This window comes from Macaca nemestrina, chromosome 3 (genome assembly GCF_043159975.1).
Source record: "Macaca nemestrina isolate mMacNem1 chromosome 3, mMacNem.hap1, whole genome shotgun sequence".
Lineage (NCBI taxonomy): Eukaryota > Metazoa > Chordata > Mammalia > Primates > Cercopithecidae > Macaca > Macaca nemestrina.
This window is the reverse complement of record NC_092127.1, coordinates 179,947,421-179,970,312: the sequence shown is the minus strand read 5'-3', so window position 1 is coordinate 179,970,312 and position 22,892 is coordinate 179,947,421. Positions and strand designations below refer to the sequence as shown.

Genomic DNA, 22,892 nt, shown 5'->3' with positions numbered 1-22,892 from the left:
CCTCTGAGGATGGAGACTGATTTCTAGTACACTAGACACTTCCCAGCATGATTGAAACAATTATTTTAAAATGAATATTTTCTGATAGAGCAGATGCTATTTAGTGAGATATTCCTTTCAAAAAAGATACTTTTTAAGTGCTTGTAAATTTGATACTTTACTTTTCTGTAATGAGCTTTTGAGACTCTGTATTTTAGTTATTGAAAATAACCTTTGAAACATTGTTCTGATCATTCAATAAGCACCTAGCACAGGTTTTAGTACACAGCAAGTGCTCAACATGTATTTGTAAAATAAACGATCTTTAGAATGAAAGTGGATGAGGTGATAAAAGTGTATTAGTTATAAAAGCTTTCCTATAAGCTTACTAACCTGCCCTCAAAGGTTAACTATATTAAACACGTGCAAAAGCATAGTGTATTTGGATTATATTAAGACGAAAAATTGGCCGGGCGTGGTGGCTCATGCCTATAATCCCAGCACTTTGGGAGGCTGAGGTGGTTGGATCACAAGGTCAGGAGATCGAGACCATCCTGGCTAACATGGTGAAACCCCCATCTCTACTAAAAATACAAAAAATTACCCAGGCATGGTGGCAGGCACCTGTAGTCCCAGCTACTTGGGAGGCTGAGGGAGGAGAATGGCATGAACCTGGGAGGCGGAGCTTGCAGTGAGCCGAGATTGCGCCACTGTACTCCAGCCTGGGTGACAAAGCGAGATGTTGTCTCAAAAAAAAAAAAAAAAAAAAAGATGAAAAATTTACTTGGTCATCTTTCCTTTCCAGCAGAATTTTGATAAAGTGATTTCTATAGCTTATTTTCTTAAAAAAAATTCTCCAAACACAACCCCATTTTTTGAAAACTGTTATCACAAGATATATGCAATAAAACTTTTTACCAAATCATAAATTATAAGGTATTCATTCTTTACCCTCCTCCTTCTTTCATACCTTCCCACCATTCATCTATCCATCCACACATCCATCCCTCTATCCACCTGTCCATCCATCCACCCATCCACTTATCTATCCATCCATTCATCCATCCATCCATCCATTTACTCATCCATCCATCCACCTATCCATCCACCCACCTATCTGTCTGTCCATGTATCTGTCTGTCTACCCATCTGTCCATCCATTCATCCATCCACCAATCCACTCATCGGTTGCTCACCCAATCATCTGCCCATCCATCTGTGTGTCCACCCATTTGTCTGCCCACCCATCTGCCCATCCATACATCTCCATCTATCTGTCCATCCATCCATCCATCCATCCTTCCTTCCTCCTGTCCATCCATTGACCCATTTTTCTGTCCATCCACCTGTCCATCCAACCATCCATTCACCCACACCCCATCCACTTGTCCATCCATCCATCCATCCATCCATCCATCCATCCATCCATCCAGCATGTCTGGGTTCCAACCCTCTAGTAAACACCCACCCTCCCTGCCCTCTCACAGGGACCTATGGTATTGCAGGTCAGTTGTGTCTCACACAGATATCAGGAGATGAATAATCAGCTTCAGGAATATCTCATATCAACCTGCCATTGCTCTAGGTGCTCGCGCCTTCCCTTGAAGACTATGATTTTTTGGCCTCACAGAGTCCACAGAGCCCCTTCTTCTTGGGACTGGTGCTGAGAAGCCCAGCCTTTCCCCAGGGTCTTTCCAGGGATCCCTCCTGATTCTTTTCTTCAGGGAAGAACGGGGCTGCTGTGGAGTCAGAAAAGCCAGGGAAGGGGTGGCAGGGACATCTGCACTGGCAGCTGCTGCTGGGTATTGGAATCACCAGGGTGTCCAGCCTGACCTGTCCATGGGGAGCCTTGGACCTGAGCCATGTGGCACAGCCTGGATTCTATGTTTACGTGCTGCTGACTTCAGCATTTCCCATGTGGACGCCTCCATTCCAGGGTAGCTGCTAACTGGGAAGTCTATGAAACTTCCTGCTTCTCACACCACTTCCTCAGAAACATGCAGTCAGTGGGACACGCTTTCTAATGAGAACTCAAACAAGCAGCAAGGTAGAGCCTAACTCACTTACGGAGGTAAAGAAAATGTTGTCCTCCAGAATTCTCTTTTTACTTTTTTTCCTAATTAATTTTTTTTTTGTAGAGATGGGGTCTTGCTCTGTTGTCCAGGCTGGTCTTGAACTACTGACCTCAAGTGATCCTCTCTCACCTTGGCCTCCCAAAGTGCTGAGACTACAGGCATGAGCCACCACACTCAGCACTCAGAAATCTCTTAAGAAGAGCCCTGTCTAGTTTTGGAAGAAATATTTAATAAAGCCAACAAGATCTTTAGTGCTTAGCATGAAATGGTGAGAGGTATTTGTCTTGCTCTTAAGAGTGAGGAGAAAGATAAGAGTATAGGAGAAAATGAGTGACAGGGATGATCTACAAAAATGACAGAGGTGTCCAGAATCAGGCATGCAACATTGAAATATTCAGTCATGGCCAGGTGTGGTGGCTCAAGCCTGTAATCCCAGCACTTTGGGAGGCCGAGGAGGGCGGATCACAAGGTCAGGAGATCGAGACCATCCTGGCTAACATGGTGAAATCCCATCTCTACTAAAAAAATACAAAAAAATTAGCCAGGCGTTGTGGCAGGTGCCTGTAGTCCCAGCTACTCAGGAGGCTGAGGCAGGAGAATGGTGTTAACCTGGGAGGCGGAGCCTGCAGTGAGCCAAGATCACGCCACTGCACTCCAGCCTGGGTGACAGAGCGAGACTCTGTCTCAAAAAAAGAAAAGAAAAGAAATATTCAGTCATAATTTAACAGGGAACACTTACATAGACTTACTATATACCAGGCTCTATTTGAAGCACTTCTCATGTATTTACTTATGTAATCATCATTACGGCCCAGTGAGGTGAATGCTATTATTATCCTCATCTTATACATGGAAGACTGAGGCACAGAGCAGTTAAGCAACTTCCTCCCCGAAGTCACACAGCCAGTGAATGTTACAGCTGAGCTTCACACCCAGGCAGTTTGGCTCTAAAGATCTTAACTACCTCTGTTGACTTCCAGGATGCTTTGTGTGAGTGTTTTATTGATGTGGCAACTGAAAAGGGGCAGAGTTTTGAGCTGGGGATGATGTGGGGGCAGGCAGAGGAAGCAGAGCCTGGAGGCCTAAGATCCCCCAACTTGCCGAAATCTTCAGAACAGAAATGAGAGGTTAAGGCAATGCCATGAAACTCATATGAAGGCTCAGAGATCTGGGTTACATGCAATAATAATGATAATGATAGTATCTACATTCACTGGGCTCATGTTATATGCTAGGCACTTTATAGTTAATATCTCATGTAATCCACACAGTGAGCCTATGTGGTAGGGACAATTGTAATTCCATTTTATACAAAAGGAAAATGAAGTTCATGGTAAGCCATCCCAGGGTTCACAGCTAGTTGGTGGCAGAGCCAGGATTGTCCCTGACCTGCGTGCCCGAGAATGCTGGAGCCCTGACCTGTGCGCCCGAGATTCCTGGAGCCCTGGCCTGTGAGTCCGAGAGCCCTGGAGCCCTGGCCTGTGAACCCGGGACTCCTGGAGCCCTGGCCTGTGAGTCCAAGAGCCCAGGAGCCCTGGCCTGTGAGTCAGAGAGCCCAGGAGCCCTGGCCCTCAGCTTGTCGCTGGTTTCTACGTGCAGACCCTGCAGCTGGCCAGGCCCTCCTTGGTGCACTGTTGGGTGTATACCTAGCAGCAGGGCCTGCTGTGCCTGCATCCTCTCACGCTCCTCCTGCAGCTCTTGCCTGGCCTTTTCCTCCAAGGCCTGGAGCTCCAGCCGGTGTGCCTGGTGTTGGATCTGGAGGCTGTGGCTGGATTCCTTCTTCAAGCGTTCCTCTGTGGCCTGTGGGAAAAAGTGGGGACAAGAAGGCATGAAAGTGGGCACAAGGGTGGGAGACCTGACTCCTTTGCCAAACTTTTCTGAGCCAGGATGCTCTGAAGACTTGCTCTCTCCCATGGAGGGCTTATCAGGCTACAGAGAATGCTGTAGCAATAGCCTGGCCACAGCAGCCATTTTGTACCAGGTGAACCCACCCCCTTCCACAGCTGATTGGGCGAGAGTGGATACCTCTTCTAAACCTGGGACAATCAGAGTTCCTTTAATGCAAATTTGATATGAAGAGGTGGGGGATAGAGCAAAAGAGACTGACAGGCAGATACTGACTCTGTGGCTCCAAATTTACCATACTCAGGAGCACTAAGGTAACTATCTGACATCTGCTGCAGGACCAGTGAGGTGGAGGCGGCCATCTGTGGAGGAAGCCCAGGGCTGGTGTGCAGAGCAGAGCAGAGCAGAAATGACATGAGGAGGGGTGAAGGATCCCTACAGCTTTTCAGTCCCTGCTCTTGTTTGGTCCTGAGAACTGGCTGTGTCTCTGTCCTTGGGTTCATATTCATTCATTCTTTCTTTCCCTACTTTTTATTTTTGGTTCATTTATGCTTTCACTCAACAAACATTTATTTACTGAAGTCCCACTGTGTGTCGAACACCCAAAGCAAGTTCTGTGAGCAGCTGGGTAAACTTTAATAAGTGTCTCTTCACTGCCTGCAAGTTGGTTTCTGTGAGAGGCACAAAAACAACCCCTAAGATGTCCATGTCTGAAAACTGAGCATGTTACCTTACACAGTCAAACGGACTTTGCAGATGTGATTAAGGATCTTAGATGGGAGATTATCCTGAAATATCTGGGTGGGCCTCAATCACAAGAGTCTTTATAAGAAGGCTGTAGGAAGCTCAGTGAGAAAAGAGTTGATGGTGGAAGCAGAGGTCAGAGAGACAGAAAGAGGGAGAGAGAGGGAGAGGGAGAGAAAGGGAGAGGGAGAGAGAACACCAGATTCGAAGCTGCTACACTTTTGGCTTTGATAATGCAGGAAGGGACCAGAAGCCAAGGAACTTGGGTAGCCTCTAGAAGCTGGAAAAGGCAAGGACGCACATTCTCCTCTGCAGCCTTGAGAAGGAACCAGCCCTGCCAATTCTATGATTTTGGGATTTCTGACCTCCAGAATTGTCAGATAATAAATCTGTGTTATTTTAAGCCACCAGGCTTGTGCTAGTTTGTTACAGCAGCAATAGGAAACTAATATAGTTTCTGTTTTGCTTTTTGTTTTTCAGTTAGGAGAGTTCCAGTTAATATATATCCCCAGGTTTCAGATAAGGAAATGAGAGATGGGCATTGGAGAGATGAATCTGGTTTCCCAGGGTCACACAGAAAAAGATACAGAAAGTATTATCCCCCCATTTTTTTTTAAACTCTTTTTTTATATATATATGGAGAGGGAGAGTCTCGCTATGTTGCCCAGCTGGTCTCAAACTCCTGAGCTCAAGCAATCCTCCCGCCTCAGCCTCCTGAAGTGTAGAGATTACAGGCATGAGCCACCACGCCCAGGCACCCACCCCCGCTGCCATCTTTTTTAACAGAGCAGGAAACTGGGGCCAGAGAGGCAGGGGGCCGCCTGCAGACAGGCGATGGAAGAGGCAGGATCGTGACCCATTAGTGGTGGAGTCCAGGGCCCAAGCCCTTTCCACTCACTCATGCAGTGGACATTTCACCAAATTTCCTCTGGGATTTCACCAAATGCATGAGGCTCCTGTGAGAGAAGAACTCAACCATCTTGGAGCCCAGTTGGCCTCCTGAACCCAGCGGATCATATGGAGGCTTTCCTCAGCCTGTCTCTGCCACCTGTCACTGGGGATAGCAATAGGGAACTGGTCTCACTCCTTCCAGGGGAAACTCAGTCATTCTGTGGAGAGTTTCTTTTTCTTTTTCTTTTTTTTTTGAGACAGGGTCTCACTCTGTTGCCCAGCTGGAGTGCAGCAGCACAATCATGGCTCACAGCAGCCTTGACCTCCCAGGTCCAAGTGATCCTCCTACCTCAGCCTCTTCAGTAGCTGAGACCACAGATGCTCGCCACTACACCTGGCTAATTTTTTTTTGTAGAGCTTGGTTCTCTCTATGTTGCCCAGGCTAACCTCAAACTCCTGGCCTCAAGTGATCCTCCTGTCTTGGCCTCCCAAAGTTCTGGGATTACAGGCGTGAGCCACCATGCCTAGTTGCGAGTTTATTTAATAAAACAGAAAAGCCTCATACTTTTCAAATTCTCTGATACCTTCCTCCTCTTTCCCTTGCTGCAAGACTATGTAATAAAACAGAAAAGCCTCATACTTTTCAAGTTCTCTGATACCTTCCTCCTGTTTCCCTTGCTGCAAGACTATTTAATAAAACAGAAAAGCCTCATACTTTTCAAATTCTCTGATACCTTCCTCCTTTTTCCCTTGCTGCAAGGCTCAGAGAACACCAACTGGTGACATTTTTATCCCTAGGGAAATGGGGATGGAGAGGTTGAAGCCTGGCTTTGCAAGAGGGAGCCAAACTCTCTCACTCTGACCCAGCCTCTCTCCATCTCTGGGGGCAACCAAAGATTCAGGTCAGCACTGCCCACTCGCTTGCTCAGGAGCCCTTGGCAGTGAGGATCACACAGGATGCAGCATTCAAGGCTCAGGGCAAGTTGGAGACTCGTTCCTGGTGAATTTCTCCAGCTGCTATAGGAGGGTTACCTTGATCTTGTGGTGGCCAGTTTGAGGCCTCCTGAGGGACCTAGTTTCACCCTCTCTCTCCAAAAGTACTGTATTATATAATGTCTCCATTCCCAGTGCTTCCAAATACCTTAGACAACTCCCTCATGGCTTCCACCCAACGATCCCAGCAACCTGTTTGAGGGGCTGCCTTTTCCCCTAGAGGTGAGCTACGTAAGGACAGAGAGTGTAGTGATGATCTGGTATCTCCGCAGCTCTGCATGATGACAGCTCGTGGCAGCTACTCAATTAATGCCTGCAGGATAGATGAGTGAATAATACAAGTGGACCTTTTAAAAACCACGCTGTTACTGAGCCGTGCACTGTTCTAAGTACTTTACAAGCAGTATCCCTTTTGATCTTCATAACCATCTCATAAGATTCATACTACCATCTATCATTTTATACATGAGGAAACTGAGGCACAAAGAAGCTAAATGACCTATCTGAGCTCCCACACTTTGTAAATGGCAGATCCAGGACTTGAACGCAGGCAGCCCATTCCTAATCGCTGACACAGGAACTGGGGCTTATACCCGATGGGCAGAATGTCCTTTCACTTTCCCTTGGCCGGGACTCAGACCTTATGAGTCCAACCCGCTAGGGCCCCTGGAACTCCCTGCCTCAGGTGGGTGAAACCCCCCGCCTGTCTGCCTCCTGTGAGAAACTGGGGTCCACAGCATGGAGGAATAAAGCTCGGCCATACACAAAGGTCAATATCACCCAGCAGCGAATACACCTGGGATCTCCCCACACTGAGCTCTTGCAGATTGTAAGCCAAAGTGAAAAAAGATTTAGAAGAATTAAAGAAATAAAGAAATAAGGAAACTGACATCTTTTTTGAACACCTAATAAGTGCCGGGCAGTCCATGTGCATTATTTCCTTCCTTCCTTCCTTCCTTCCTCCCTCCCTCCATCCCTCCCTCCCTTCCTTCCCTCCCTCCCTCCCTCCCTTCTTCCTTCCTTCCTCCCTCCCTCCCTCCCTCCCTTCCTTCCTCCCTCCCTCCGTCCCTCCCTCCCTTCCTTCCTTCCTCCCTTCCTCCCTCCCTCCCTCCCTCCCTTCCTTCCTTCCTCCCTCCCTCCCTCCGTCCCTCCCTCCCTTCCTTCCCTCCCTCCCTCCCTCCCTTCTTCCTTCCTTCCTTTTGTTTTGAGACGGAGTCTCGCCGTGTCACACAGGCTGGAGAGCAATGGTGTGATCTCAGCTCACTGCAACCTCTGCCTCCCGGGTTCAAGCAATTCTCCTGCCTCAGCCTCCCAACTAGCTGGGACTACAGGCGTGCACCATGATGTCCAGCTAATATTTGTATTTTTAGTAGTGTTGGGATTTCACTATGTTGGCCAGGCTGGTCTCAAGTGGTCTGCTCATCTTGGCCTCCCAAAGTGCTGGGACATGAGCCACTGTGCTCGACTTTCTTTCTTTTTTTTAAAAACTTCTCTTATATTCTTCTCAGGGGAATATGTGCATTTAGTATAAAGAGCCAAATAGTATTAAAAGAAAGGAAAATAAGCAGCCTCCTAGTCCTTTCCTCCTCCCTCTCTGACTCCTCTTCTCTGAGGCAGCCATTGTCAGCTCCTTGTTTCTTGTTGTATTTACCAGCATTTAAAAGACAATGTTTCCATTCTAGTGTATCTTGATCATTTTTGAGACTATGAATTGTCTTTCTACTTTAGTAGATCAGGATTTCAGGTCTCACTCACTCTATGTCTTCCATTCCTTTTACATAGTATACAATATATATTTTTAATATATTGAAGTACACTTCCTATTTTCCTTATAGAGAATATGTAAATATTATTTACTGTTGAGCTGAATAAATTATTATGATTGAACTTCTGCCTTGTGCAGTTTTTTGTTTTTCCTTGCATTAATAAATGCTGCATTTTTTATTTGTTTAGTTTCCTTTGGCTATCTGGCAAAGTCTTCCTACAACTTCTAAATGCTTTGTAAAACACACAGTGCAATTTTCCACATGGCCAAATCGATCAGAGAATCCATCAGTCTGCTTTCCCCTGGAGACAGCTCTTCCAAAGCCCCCAGTTCCTTGTCCAGCTGCAAAGCCAGACTCCTCAAACCTTCCTTCTTGCTCCTGCATTGAATCCCCAGTTTCCCATCTCTCTTTTATTCCCTCTCCCTTGGTTTGCTCCCTTGTTTTTGTGGGACACCTCTTCAAGGAACTCTTAAGAGGGCAGGAAGGGAACACCCTCTGAGAAAGCTATGTTTAAGCCAGGCCACAAGGTAGAAGGTGCTGGATGAAACATGCCTGAAGCACCCCACCAGATTATCCATCATTGTATAACATACTACGGTTTTCCAAACCCTTGGAAAGGTCTTTGTGGCTGAGTTTTTTTTTTTTTTTTTTTTTTTGGAGACAGAGTCTTGCTCTGTCGCCCAGGCTGGAGTGCAATGGCACAGTCTCGGCTCACTGCAACCTCCACCTTCCAGGCTCAAGCAATTCTCCTGCCTCAGCCTCCCAAGTAGCTGGGATTACAGGCACCTGCTCCCACACCCGGCTAATTTTTGTATTTTTAGTAGAGACGTGGCTTCACCATGTTGGTCAGGCTGGTCTCAAACTCCTGACCTCAGGTGATCCACCCACCTCTGCCTCCCAAAGTGCTGGGATTACAGGCGTGAGTCACTGTTCCCAGCCTGAGCTGTTCTTTCTCAACTGTGCTGCCGTCTTCGTTTTTAGCCGTAGGACTGAGCCTGCCTTCCTGGTGTGTTCATGCACGCCACTGCTCTAGTCATGAAAGCAACTCATTATTATGCCACCAAGGTCGCAAGCAGGTGGGGAAACGTAGCACAAGAAGCCCGGCAGACCTAGCCTGCTTTCTTGCTTTGCCACTTACTAGCTATGTGACCCTGAGCAAGTTACAAAATCTCTCTGAGCCTCTTTCCTCATCTGGAAACGGGAATACAATAATAACAATCTGGAAAGATTCTCGGGGGATTGGACGTCATGTAGAAAAGGGACGGCTTTGCGCATGGCAGTTCTCATCTAGCAGGTGCCCGGCACAGAGTAGACCACACAGTCATTCCCTCACCTTGAGTTCCTGATGTCTGGCTTTCTCCAGCATGCGCAGGGCTCTCTGATGGGAAGCCTCCAGCTGGGCTTTCACAGCCTGGTTCTGCTGAGTGGTCTCCTGGAGTTCACGCTGCAGCTTCTCCCTCTCAAGGTCCGAGAGCTGCTTGAGCGCCTGCAGGTCCTCCCTGTAGTTGCTGGTGCACTGCTCCAGAGCCTGCTGCATCTGCAAGACCTGCGCACCAGGCATCCTACCCTCAGTCTAAGCCCCTTGCCTTTCCTGGGATGTTTTCTTTAAATAAAAGCTTTCTAAATGTCACCTCCATGCAGCTGAGCCTCCTCTGTCTCTAGGGACTCTGAGGGGATGGAAGCTGCAAGCTTGAAGGACCTGGGGGTGGCTAGTCCTTCCAGGGACCCCTCAGCTAGAGCCACGAATGCCGGGAAAGAGGAAAAGAGGGGTGGGGACACCAACCTTTCAAGAGAAATCAAGAGGGGACTGGAATGCCTTCCAGGGACCCATGTGACGTCCCCCCTCCTCCCTCAGGTGCCTGCTCGAATCTGGCTTCCTCACTGAGGCTTCTCCTGATAGCCCCATATAGTACTACCTCCCCCAAGCCCACGTCCCCCATCACAGGACAGCCTCCCTGCTCTAGTTTTCTTTTTCCTGAGCCATCATTACCTTAGAATGAACTACGTGATTTACTAACTTCTTATGTCAACCATTTATTGTCTGTTCCCACTTCCATTGCTAAAATATATATATATATCTTGCTAAAAAATATATATATATCTTATATAAAATCTTTTTTTTTTTTTTTTTTTTGAGACAGGGTCTTGCTTTGTTGCCCAGGCTGGAGTGCAGTGTTGTGATCATGACTCATGGCAGCCTCGAACTCCTGAGCTCAAGCAACCCTCCCACCTCAGCCTCCCGAGTAGCTGGGAGTACAGGCACATGTCACCATACCCGGTAATTTTTTTTTTTTTTTTTTTTTTGTAGAGACAGAGTCTTGCTATGTTACCCTGGCTGATCTTGAACTCCTAGGCTCAAGCGTTCCTCCTGCCTCAGCCTCCCAAAGGGCTGGGATTATGGGTGTGAACCACCACACCTGGCCGTAAAATGTAAGGTATTTTTTCTGGTTTGTGCATTGATGAATTCATCAGTGGCTCATACTGAGTGCTCATTAGCACAGCAGGTTTTTTATTTTCTTTTTGAGATGCAGTCTCACTCTGTCACCCAGGCTGGAGTGCAGTGGTGTGATCTCAGCTCACTGCAACCTCTGCCTCCCGGGTTCAAATGATTCTCTTGCCTCAGCCTCCTGAGTAGCTGGGATTACAGGTGCCCACCACATGCCCAGCTATTTTTTATATTTTTAGTAGAAACAGGGTTTCAGCATGTTGGCCAGGCTGGTCTCCAACTCCTGACCTCAAGTGATCTGCCCCCATCGGCCTCCCAAAATGCTGGGATTATAGGCGTGAGCCACCGTGCCCAGCTGCAGCAGGTTTGGAATGAATGAATGAATAAAACCAAGAATCCCACTTTGCCCTGGTCCTGTAATGCCTTCCCAGCTTGGATGTGAATCCGGCCCTGCATGCATTTCCAAGTTTGTAAAAAGGAGGGAGCAGGATCTCAGGAAGGGAGAAATCCCAACCAGGGTTGTCCTACCTGGGCTTGCAATTTGGCCTTCTGGCTTTGCCAGTCCTCCTGTAGACGGGGGATTTCGGATGTTTTCTCCTTCAACAAAGAGCCCAGTGGAGGTTGTGGGTCACTTCCCTCCTTGAGAAGCACTTCGGTCCTTTGAAGATAGGGATGCCACAATCACAAAAGATCCTCGGGCTGGGAATGACACTGCCACTCTGATAACATGACAGCCACTGTGCCTGGGAGGAGGGAGCTCTGAGAGCAGTTAGTGGGGGTTAGAAACATCTTACTTGACTTTCAAAAAGCAACCTGCCATATAAAGTGTATTATTGCACTTAGGATACAATCAGGAACCACCCGATATCTGTTTTAGCGGGTTCTTAATAAATGGTGATCAACTGTCAAAATGACTGAAAGCTAGAGTTACTGATATGAGGTCTTTGGGGGCTCCAAAAAGAGATCTCTATGGTCTTAATTTTGCAGCTCTTTCTGCACATATAAAAATGACAACAACACTTCACTTTAACACAGTGTTTTGCGCTTGTCAAAGCACGCTCACACATTTTACTGGCATCCCCAAGTACAAATCGGCGGACTATAAATAGGCCTCCACATATGTAACGTGAACAAGGAAATGCTAGTTTAAAGCTGCAAGAGTTTCTGCATTCTGGATAAGATGCTCCCTTCCTTAATTCTGAACTTTTGAACCAGCTGAGAATTTCAAGTGCGATTGGGTTAGATTGGGATGTTAAGTATTTATCTTGTTTCACAACGTGAAAGGATGCCACATGGTGGGGCTCTCTGGAGAGACTGCCAGGTGATAAGCAGCATCTGCTTCCCCTGACAAGGACATCAGGCCAGAGCTCCAGAGGTGGGGTTTAGGGTCTTGGGCTGTGAGAAAAGGCCATGAGATGGGGTACTCTGCTTGGCAGAGGTGTGAAGGCCCAGGCTGGGGGGTTAAGGAAGAGACAGACAATGGGGACCCCTGAAAGGAAGGGTATAATGCTAGAAGCAGCATAGGAAGGTGGCCAAGAGGATGGTGCAAGGGCCAGACTACCCAGCTCCAAATTCCAGCTCTACAGCCCACTCAATGCAGTGAGATCTTGGTGAGATCTTTAAACTCTCCTGGCTTGAGCTTCCTCCTCTATAACATAAGGTTAATAATGCTACCTTTTCCACAAGGATTAGTAGAGTCAGTATCTATAAAGTACTTAAAACAGTGTCTGGCACATAGTAAGAATTACATAAAGAACTAACTATGGGCTGGGCGCGGTGGCTCACGCCGGTAATCCCAGCACTTTGGGAGGCAGACGCGAGTGGATAGCCTGAGGTCAGGAGTTCGAGACCAGCCTGACCAACACGGTGAAACCCCATCTCTACTAAAAATACAAAACATTAGCTGAGTGTGGTGGCGGGCACCTGTAATCCCAGCTACTCAGGAGGCTGAGGCAGGAGAACTGCTTGGACTCAGGAAGCGGAGGTTGCAGTGAGCTGAGATCACAACATTCCACTCCAGCCTGGGCAACAAGAGTGAAACTCCATCTCAAACAAACAAACAAACAAACAAACAAACAAAACTACACATTAAAAGAGAGACGTTTTCTTTCTCTGCATTCTGATTCTCTTAGGTTATCCTCAAGCCTTTCGAAGGTGTGCAAAACATAGCCACCTTTAAGGAGCAATGAAGCAGGGATACCTGGGTCTGAACTCTGGGTATGAAACCAAGGGTTAGGAGGCCAGAGAAAGCGGAGGAGCAGCCTCGGGCAAGAGTGACAGGTGGCACCGCCAGGTAAGCACTCCCGGTGAGTCCCGGGACAGAGGAGGGGGCTGAACTTTCTCTCAGGATGGGGCTCAGTTATTATTATTCTTTTTAATGTTTTATTCAAGTAAAATTTACATATAGTGAGGTACACAGATCTTAAGTGTACAATTCAGTGAGTTTTGACAAATATATACAACCATGAAACCAACATCTCAATCAAAATACAGAATATTTTCATGACCCCAAAACTTCCCTTGCAGCCAAAGCATTGATTTCCATCACCATAGATCACTTTTGCCTGAGCTGAAGCATCATACAAACAGAATCATGTGGGATGCATTCTCTTGTTTCCAGGTTATGTTGCTCCCCATCATGTCTTTGGGCCTCATCCATGTTGTTGTGTATGTCAGCAATTCATTCCTTTTGTTGCTGTGTAGTATTCCTTTACATGAATATATGGTAGTTTGTTTATCCATTTTTCTATTGATAGACATTTGGATTGTTTACACTTCTGGGCTATTATAAATAAAGCTGATAGAAATAAATGTGTCCAAGGATTTTTGTGGATATATGTTTTTCTTTTCTTTTTTTGAGACAGAGTCTTGCTCTGTCACACAGGCTGGAGTACAGTGGCGTGATCTTGGCTTACTGCAACCTCCGCCTCCCAGGTTCAAGTGATTGTCCTGCCTCAGCCTCCTGAGTAGCTGGGGCTACAGGTGTGTGCCACCACGCCCAGCTAATTTTTGTATTTTTAGTAGAGACGAGGTTTCACCATGTTGGCCAGGCTGGTCTTGAACTCCTGTCCTCAGGTGATCCGCCTGCCTCGGCCTCCCAAAGGGCTGGGATTACTGGTGTGAGCCACTGCGCCCGGCAATGTTTTCCATTTATTTTGCTTAAATACCTAAAAGTGGAGCTGCTGGTAGGTATGTGCTTAATGTTTTAAGGAACAATCATATAGTTTTCTAAAGTGATTGTACCATTTTAGACCCTGCCAGCAATGTATGAGAGTTTCAGTTGCCCTGGATTGTTGCTAACATTTTATGTTGTCAGACTTCTTAATTTTAGCCATTCCAGTGGGTGGGAAATGGTATCTCACTGTGGTGGTAAGTTGCATTTTCCTGATGACTAATGATGTTAACCACATGTTCATGTGTTTACGAGCCACTCACATATATATATGTTTTTCTTTTTTGGGACAGGATCTTGCTCTGTTGTCCAGGCTGGAGTACAGTGGCCCATGGGTTGCTGCTGCCTCAACCTTCCAGACTCAAGCAATCCTCCCACCTCAGCCTCTTGAGTAGCTGGGACTACAGGCATGTGCCACCACGCTCAGCTAATTTTTGTATTTTTTTTTTGGAGAGATGGGGTTTTGCCACGTTGCCCAAGCTGGTCTTGAACTCTTGGGCTCAAGCAGTCCACCTGCCTTGGCCTTCCAAAGTGCTGAGATTACAGACATGAGCCACCATGCCCGGCCTCACATACATCTTTTTTAGAAAAGTGCTTGTTCGAGTATTTTGTCCATTTAAAAAATAGTTTTGCAGCACATGACAAAGATGCCCTCTCTCACTCCTGTTCAACATAGTATTGGAAGTTCTGGCCACGGTAATCAGGCAAGAGAAAGAAAGAAAGGCCATCCAAATAGGAAGACCGGAAGTCAAACTATCCCTGTTTGCAGATGACATGATCCTATATCTAGAAAACCCATAGTCTCAGCCCAAAAGCTCCTTATGCTGATAAACAACTTCAGCAAAGTCTCAAGATACAAAATTGATGTGCAAAAATCACTAACATTCCTATACACCAACAGCATTCAAGCTGAGAGCCAAATCAGGAACACAATCCCATTCACAACTCTCACACACACACAAATATAGAAGGAATACAGCTAACCAGGGAGGTGAAAGACCTCTGCAAGGAGACTGCAAAACACTGCTCAAAGAAATCAGAGATGACACAAACAAATGGGAAAACATTCCATGCCCATGGTTAGGAAGAATCAATATTGTTAAATGAACATACTGTCTAAAGCAATTTATAGATTAAATGCTATCTCTATTGAACATTTTTCACACAAGTAGAAACAACTATTATAAAATTCATATGGACCCAAAAAGAGCCCAAATAGCCAAGGTAATCCTTAGCAAAATGAACAAAGTTGGAGGCATCATGCTACCTGACTTCAAACTATACTACAGGACTACAGTAACCAAAAGAACATGGTACTGGTACAAAAACAGATACATAGATTGATGGAACAAAATAGAGAACCCAGAAATAAAGTCACACACCTACAACTATCTGATCTTTGACAACCCTGACAAAAACAAACAATGAGGTAAGAATTCCCTATTCAATCAATGGTTCTGGGATAACGGCACCATTTGCAGAAGATTGAAACTGGACCGCTTCCTTATACCACATACAAAAATTAACTTAAGGCCAGGCATGGTGGCTCATGCCTGAATCCCAACACTTTGGGAGGCTGAGGTGGAAGGATCATTCAAGACTACCCTGGGCAACATAGTGAGACCCTGTCTCTAAGAAAATAAATTAACTCCATGGATTAAAGACTTAAATGTAAAACCCAAAACTATAAAAACCCTGGAAGACAAGCTAGGCAATACCATTCTGGACATAGGAACAGGCAAATATTTCATGATGAAGACACTAAAAGAGATGGCAACAAAAGCAACAATTGACAAATGGGATCCAATTAAACCAAGAGCTTCTACACAGCAAAGGAAACTATCAACAGAGAGAGCAGACAACTTACAGAATGGGGGAAAAGATTTGCAAACTATGCATCTGACAAAGGTTTAATATCCAGCATCTATAACGAACTTGAACAAATTTACAAGAAAAAAACAAACAATCCCATTAAAAAAGTGGGCAAAGGACATGAACAGACACTTTTCAGAAGGAGACATACATGTGGCCAAAAATCATATGAAAAAAACTCAACATCACTGATCATTAGAGAAATGCAAATCAAAACCATAATGATATAGCATTTCACACCAGTCAGAATGGCTGCTATTAAAAGGTCAAAAAATAACAGATGCTGGTGAGGTTATGGAGAAAAAGGAATGCTTATACACTGTTGGTGTGAGTGTAAATTAGTTCAGCCATTGTGGAAGACAGTGTGGCAATTCCTAAAAGACTTAGAGGCAGAAATACCATTTGACCCAGCAATCCCATTACTGGGTATCTACCCAAAGGAACATAAATCTATTATAAAGATACATGCACACATATGTTCACTACAGTACAATTCACAGTAGCAAGGACATGGAATTAACCTAAACGCCCATCAATGGTAGACTGGATTTTAAAAAATGTGGTACATATATACCATGGAATACTATGCAGTCATAAGAAAGAATGAGATCATGTCCTTTGCAGGAACATAGTTGGAGCTGGAGGCCATTATCCTTAGCAAACTAAAACAGGAACAGAAAACCAAATATCACATGTCCTCGCTTTTATAGGTGGGAGCTAAATGATGAGAACACATGGACACGTAGAGGGGAACAACAGACACTGGGGCCTACCAGAGGGTGAAGGGTGGGAGGAGAGAGAGAATTAGGAAAAGTAACTAATGTGTATTAGGCTTAATACCTGGGTGACAAAATAATCTGTAACACAAACCCCCATGACACAAGTTTACCTATATAATGAACCTACACATGAACTCCTGAACTTAAAAGTTCAATTAAAAATCAAATAGGTTTGTCTTTTTATTACTGATTTATAAGAGTTATTTATATATTCTTAATACAGATGGGATATTTTATCCCAGTCTGTGGCTTTTCTATTCATTTTAAGTTTTTTTTTTAATAAGCAGAACTTTCAATTTTGATGAAAACCAATGTATTAATTTTCCTTTGATAATTACTGTTTTCACATCCTATCTAAGAAATTACTGCCTACACCAAAGTTTCAAAGATACTTTTCTGTTTTAGTTTTTATATTTTAGATGTATGAAACATCTCAAATTAATTTTTGTGCACAGGGCATAGTAGGGGTTGAGGTTCATTTTCTTCTCATGTGTATCCAGTTCCATTTGTTGAATAACTTTTCCTATGTCCATTGGATTGCGTTGGCACCATGAACAAAAATTAATCTAGCAACTATGTGTGTGTGAATTTATTTCTTAACATTCCATTGTGTTTCATTAGCTTATTTGTGTACTGGCATATTGATATCACAATGTCTTTATCACTAAAGCTTTATAACATGCCTTGAAATCAGGTAGCCTGAGTCCTCCAACTTTCTTCTTCAAGACTTTTAATATTAGTTTTGGCTCTGTGACTTGCTCTGGCCCATGGAAGCTGGGTGGAAATGAGAGTGCATTTCTGAGTTTAGGATTGACGAGCCACTGCATGTTTCCATAAGCCTTTTGAACATCTTCCCTTTACCATGACAACAACATTCCCTAGATGGGGGCTAATCCTTCAGCCTGGGCCACAGAATGAGATGGCATGTGGAGCAGATTTTAACTGTAGTGTGTGGCAGAGCAATAACACCTGACCCTCACCCAGGAGCCAAGCTCATATAAGTCCCACTGATATGGTTAGGTTTTGTGTCCCCATCCAAATCTCTTCTCAAGTTGTAATCCCCATAATCCCCACGTGTTGACGATGGGACTTGGTGGGAGGTGATTGGATCATGGGGGCAGTTTGCCCCATGCTGTTCTCATGATAGTGAGTGAGTTTTCACGAAATCTGATGGTTTTATAAGTGTTTGTCATTTCCTCCTACACATACTTTTCTCTCACCTGCCGCCATGTAAGGCGTGCCTGCTTCCCCTTCTGGCATGACTGTAAGTTTCCTGAGGCCTCCCCAGTCAAGCAGAACTGTCAGTTAATTAAACCTCTTTCCTTTATAAACTACCCAGTCTTGGGGTCTTCTTTATAGCAGTGTGGAAATGACCTAATATACCTGCAGAGCCTGATAGAGCCAATCATAAGGGTAGCTAATCTATGAGCTAAAAATCTTTGATATTTGGGGGTGTTATAGCAGCAATAGCTGACTGACATAGGTGATATAGGTGGGGATCTCCTCAGGATCACAAACCTCGCTTATATCCCCTAATTAAAGAACACTTGGAAACATAGGGGCAGAGGTTTTGGGCCAGTGCAGGTCTGAATCTTGGACAGGTTTGCTAACTTCTTTGAGCTCCAGGTTCTTAAGCTAAAAAATGGCTTCTCTGGGTAGTTGTAACAATTAAGTAAGATAGTTTATGTAAAGCCCATAGCTGTGCTGAAGACCTACAAGATATGCTTGTTGCCTCCCCAAGCATGCTGCAAGGAGCAGTGAAAAATACTTGAGGATAGAATGAATGAATGGAAGAATCCTTCCACATCTGAGTCCTCATTCATTGGAGCACTCAGAAATCTGCATGTCTTTCTGTACCTTTCTTCTTCATCACTGCTGGTTCCTTCTTCAGCTGCTAACTTATCTTGATACTCCTCTCCTCTCGGTGAAGTTTCATCCAGCTTCAAGCATGGATCCTAAGGCAAAAAGAAAAAAAAAAAAGGCAAGATGAGCTTAAGTACAGCTTAATGATTCAATCTCTGGCTTATTCAAATCAGAGAGCAGAGGAGAGGGAGCCTAGGCAACCCACTATCAGTGCCCTGCTTGCAGGGGATGCCAAGGCTTGTGATGATGACGTGACTAGAACAGTGCCTGGCTTACTGTGATCAATGCCAGCCCTGATCCCTGTATCCTGTTTTTCAGTCTACGAAGCATTTCACACTGCTGACAAAACTAAAGCATAAAGAGGGGAAGTAACCTGGCTAGGGTGCCACCATCAGTGAGGAGTGGAAATGAAATATGCAACTGGACAATAGGACCTGGGGACTGAACTCTTGACCACTTCATGATATGGTTCCAAGCATAACCCTCAGAGAGGGCTTTGTTTCCTTGGTAAGCCTGCTGCACAGGGCTGTTGTGAGGACCTGAGAACGATGCTGGCTCATGGCTAGTGGTCAGTAAGTGTGAGCAACTAGTGTTACTATTACATCCATTGTACAGTTTGTAGTCTGCTATGTCCCATTATGTAGAATCAGAAAACATGGAACTTGCTGAATGACCAGAAATGTGGTATGGGAGGAGAATATGGAAACTATTAGTTAACAATGAGGCTTCTGAATATTTTATGAATTGAATTTGCTCATGTTATCATTCTTTCCTTCCCACAGAGATACACGGGTGTAAAAGACCTTGTTATTTTGATTTTTCTATTTGTCATAACCACACGGTCCACGAAAGCAGCATAAGACAGGGTAGGAATAGATTTGTCTCATGAAATCGTGATCATTGTAACGTGTGCTTTTCACTAACTAGTTGTATGGCCTTGAGCCAGCTTCTTCCCTTTTTTGGACCTGAGTTTCATCAGCTGTGAAACAAAGGGGCTGGCTTACATCTGTGGTCAAACTGTGTTCCAGGGATCCTGGGAGGTGTCTCGTGGTAGGAAGGGGCAGAGCTGAGGTTGGAGGGTAGAGCCTTGGGCTCCCATTCACCCTTGATCTGGAACTGCTTTGGTTGCCTTTCCACATACTGTATTGTCTATAAAAGGCCATCAATGTCAAGACCAATGAAGACCTCCACATTGCCAAATCCAATGGTCAATTCTTGGGTCTGTGCTAACTGGGCCTCCCAGCAGAATTGGAAATATTGATGATTCCTTCCTTTATGCAGCCTTCTTTCCTGGGCTTTCTCCTCCCCCCGCCCCCAGTTGCTGCTTCTCAGTCTTCTCTGCTGAAGTCTCCTCCTCTCCTGCTTCTCAAACTGCCACATGTCCAGAACCAAACTCTTGCTTTTACTCCTCCAAACAACAAGCATGCACTTGGCTCAGGGCTTTGCACTGGCTGCTCCCTCTTCCCTCTGATATTTGCATTCCTTGCTCCCTCACTTCACTCACTGCAACCAGGAGATCGTCTCTGACTTAAAGCTTAGGCTCCGCTACCAGACGACCTGTGTTTAAATGCCAGATCTTTTACTTATTAATGATGTGACCTTGGAAAATTACTTAGGTTTTCCCAAAGATTAAATGAGTCGATACAATGTAAAGTCCTTAGAACAGTATTAGGTACCTAAGGAACACTCAACACTCAAGTTTATTCCCTGGAATTATTATTATTTATTTTATTTTTTTGAGACAGAGTCTTACTCTGCCACCCGGGCTGGAGTGCAGTGGTGCAATTTCAGCTCACTGCAACCTCTGCCTCCCGAGTTCAAGCAATTCTCCTGTCTCAGCCTCCCGAGTAGTTGGGATTGCAGGCGCGTGCCACCATGCCTGGCTCATTTTTTAATTTTATTTTTTTATTTTTAGTAAGGACGCATTTCACATGTTGCTCAGGCCAGTCTCGAACTCCAGAGCTCAAGTGATCTGCCCACCTTGGCCTCCCAAAGTGCTAGGATTACAGGTGTGAGCCACCATGTCTGGACTGTTCCCTGGGATTCTTGTTCCCTGGATACCTTCTCTAAAATTCCAGCCCCTCTCACTCTGTTTTCCCCACCTTGCTCTGTTTTTCCCAAAGTACATATCACGGCCTGACGTTGACTTGTCCACTTTTTAATTATCTGTTTCCCTCACTGGAAGGTAAGCTCCACGAGGGCAGGGACTTTGCTCACCTGTTTCCCTGATGCCTAGAACAGTGTGTGGCACATGTGAGTCATTACTAAACGAATAAGCACAAATATGTCACGGGCCACTCCAGGATAGCGGGAAGACTACTCTCTCCCATGCTTACCCTATACTCACTTTTGTTGTTGTTTTTTTATTTGTTGTTTTTTTGTTTTGTTTTGTTTTATGATACAAGATTTCACTCTGTCACCCAGGGTAGAGTATGGTTGCGAAATTGTGGCTCACTGGAGCGTCAACTTCCCAGGCTCAAGCGATCCTCCCACCTCAGCCTCCCGAGTAGCTGGGACTACAGGTATATGCCACCATGCCCGGGTACTTTTTACATTCTCTGTAGGCACAGTGTCTTGCTATTGTTGCCTAGGCTGGTCTCAAACTCCTGGGCTCAAATGATCCTCCTGCCTCAGCCTCCCAAAGTTCTCATATTACAGGTGTAAGTCACAGTACCCACCCTTCCCCTGCTTTACATCCCATGGAGAGAAGGGCCTGGGATTGCTGCATTGTCATGAAAATCCCCTGGGCATGTGGCTGGATGGTGGCATGTGGAGATGGCTGTTGCCCAAACTTTGAGTGTTTTCCTGCCCTGCTTTAGGAGCCTTTATGATTCATAAGTTCAAGTTCTGTTTAAATCATTTGCATTGCCTCTAAATGTAGCAGAATACCATGTGATGCCCACTTCCAGAGAATCAGCAGGGAGATGGCACTTGGGTACCCACTGCCCACTGTGCTGGGAGGATCTATCCTGGGGCACTCCAAAGTGATGGCCTGAGAGAGAGTAAACATCCACTCTGCGTCCCGCAGCTTTTCTCCCTAAGCCCTTATCTTCCCTCTGGGGTGGACATGTTCTGAGTTAACTCTGCTAAGCCAGAAATACACTTCCCAGGACTTCCTTCCCTGCATACTTTGGACCATGTGACTTTGCATAAAATGTGGAAGATGGAAGTGAAGCAGCAGTCATTTCCCTGTTAAGCTTGGATGCTTGAACGCAGGGCACCTGGTGCTGTTGTAGCTTACACATGTCATTGCTGATCTGCCCACTCACCTTATCGGCCAGGGCAGGTTTTGGGCTCTCAGCTCCTTCAGCTCCTGCTGGTTTCTCCTTGAGTCCTCTCTATCCTGGGCCTGTGTGTACAGCTCCTGGGGCAGCAGCCAGGCCTGAAGCTCCTCCCACACCCGCCAGATCCTCCTCAGGGTTCTCCCTATCCCCGGCCACGTGCATGTCTAGCTCCATGATGAAGGATGCCTGATTCTCCTACAGGTCACTGCATTAGCAAATGTGGAGCCTTGTTGGCTTCAGACACTGACACGGTTCAAGCCCAGCCTTGTGGGCTGCAGTTCGTTCTTGATCTTCCTCACTTCACTTCTGTCCTTCTTTCCTTCCAGCGGCCCACCCTGCTGACTTTAGTCCCACCACCAGGTAAAGAAGCAACAGTGGAATGTAAAGTGTTTAGCTGGCGCCTTCAATTATGCTAGGTCAGTTCCTAAATTTAATCTCATATCCTATATCATTCTTAGTAGCTTGTTTCTGTGATCAAACCCTAATTGATGCACCTTTTAATCTCCAGATCCTACTTATTCTTCGAGGGCCTATTCAACTGTTACTTCCTCATGAAGGCTTCACAATATCTTTTGTTGCAATTACACCTTCTCCTCTTGAAGTTCCCATAACAATTTTTTGCTACCACAATTTTCTTTTTGTTGTTGTTGTTTTTTGTTTTGTTTTTGAGATGGAGTCTTGCTCTGTCACTCAGGTTGGAGTGCAGTGGTGGATCTAGGCTCACTGCAACTTCCACCTCCTGGGTTCAAGTGAGTCTCCTGCCTCAGCCTCCCAAGTAGCTGGGACTACAGGTGAGTGCCACCATGCCCAGCTAATTTTTGTATTTTTAGTAGAGACAGGGTTTCACCATGTTGGTCAGGCTGGTCTCGAACTCCTGACCTCAGGTGATCCACCTGCCTCAGCCTCCCAAAGTGCTGGGATTATAGGCATGAGCCACCACAGCCGGCCTTGCTACCACAATTTTCTTACAAATACTTATTGATCACTTACTATGTGCCAGGCATTGTTCTAGGAACACATGAATAAACAAAACAACAAAAGTTTTTCTGCCTTGTATTGTTATAGGAGCAATTTCTTTCTCCCTTCCTAAACATAAGTGAATGTAAACATAATCCCAGATATAGTTTTAAAAATGTTATAAACCCTACAGCCAGGGACTGAGAACCTGCAGCACAGTTTTTTT

General features: G+C 45.5%; 1 protein-coding gene across 1 annotated transcript in view; it reads right to left on the bottom strand.

Moving 5' to 3' along the window:
* LOC105487883 (family with sequence similarity 184 member B) overlaps positions 1 to 22,892 on the bottom strand; it is a 155,001-nt gene that overhangs the window by 15,701 nt on the left and 116,408 nt on the right. Inside the window, exons 8-11 of the mRNA XM_011751518.2 lie at positions 18,420 to 18,517; positions 11,268 to 11,397; positions 9,627 to 9,839; positions 3,701 to 3,854 (exon numbers count right to left, since the gene is read on the bottom strand). Of these exons, the coding sequence (XP_011749820.2) occupies positions 3,701 to 3,854; positions 9,627 to 9,839; positions 11,268 to 11,397; positions 18,420 to 18,517 (595 nt within the window). The remainder of the gene's footprint in view (positions 1 to 3,700; positions 3,855 to 9,626; positions 9,840 to 11,267; positions 11,398 to 18,419; positions 18,518 to 22,892) is intronic.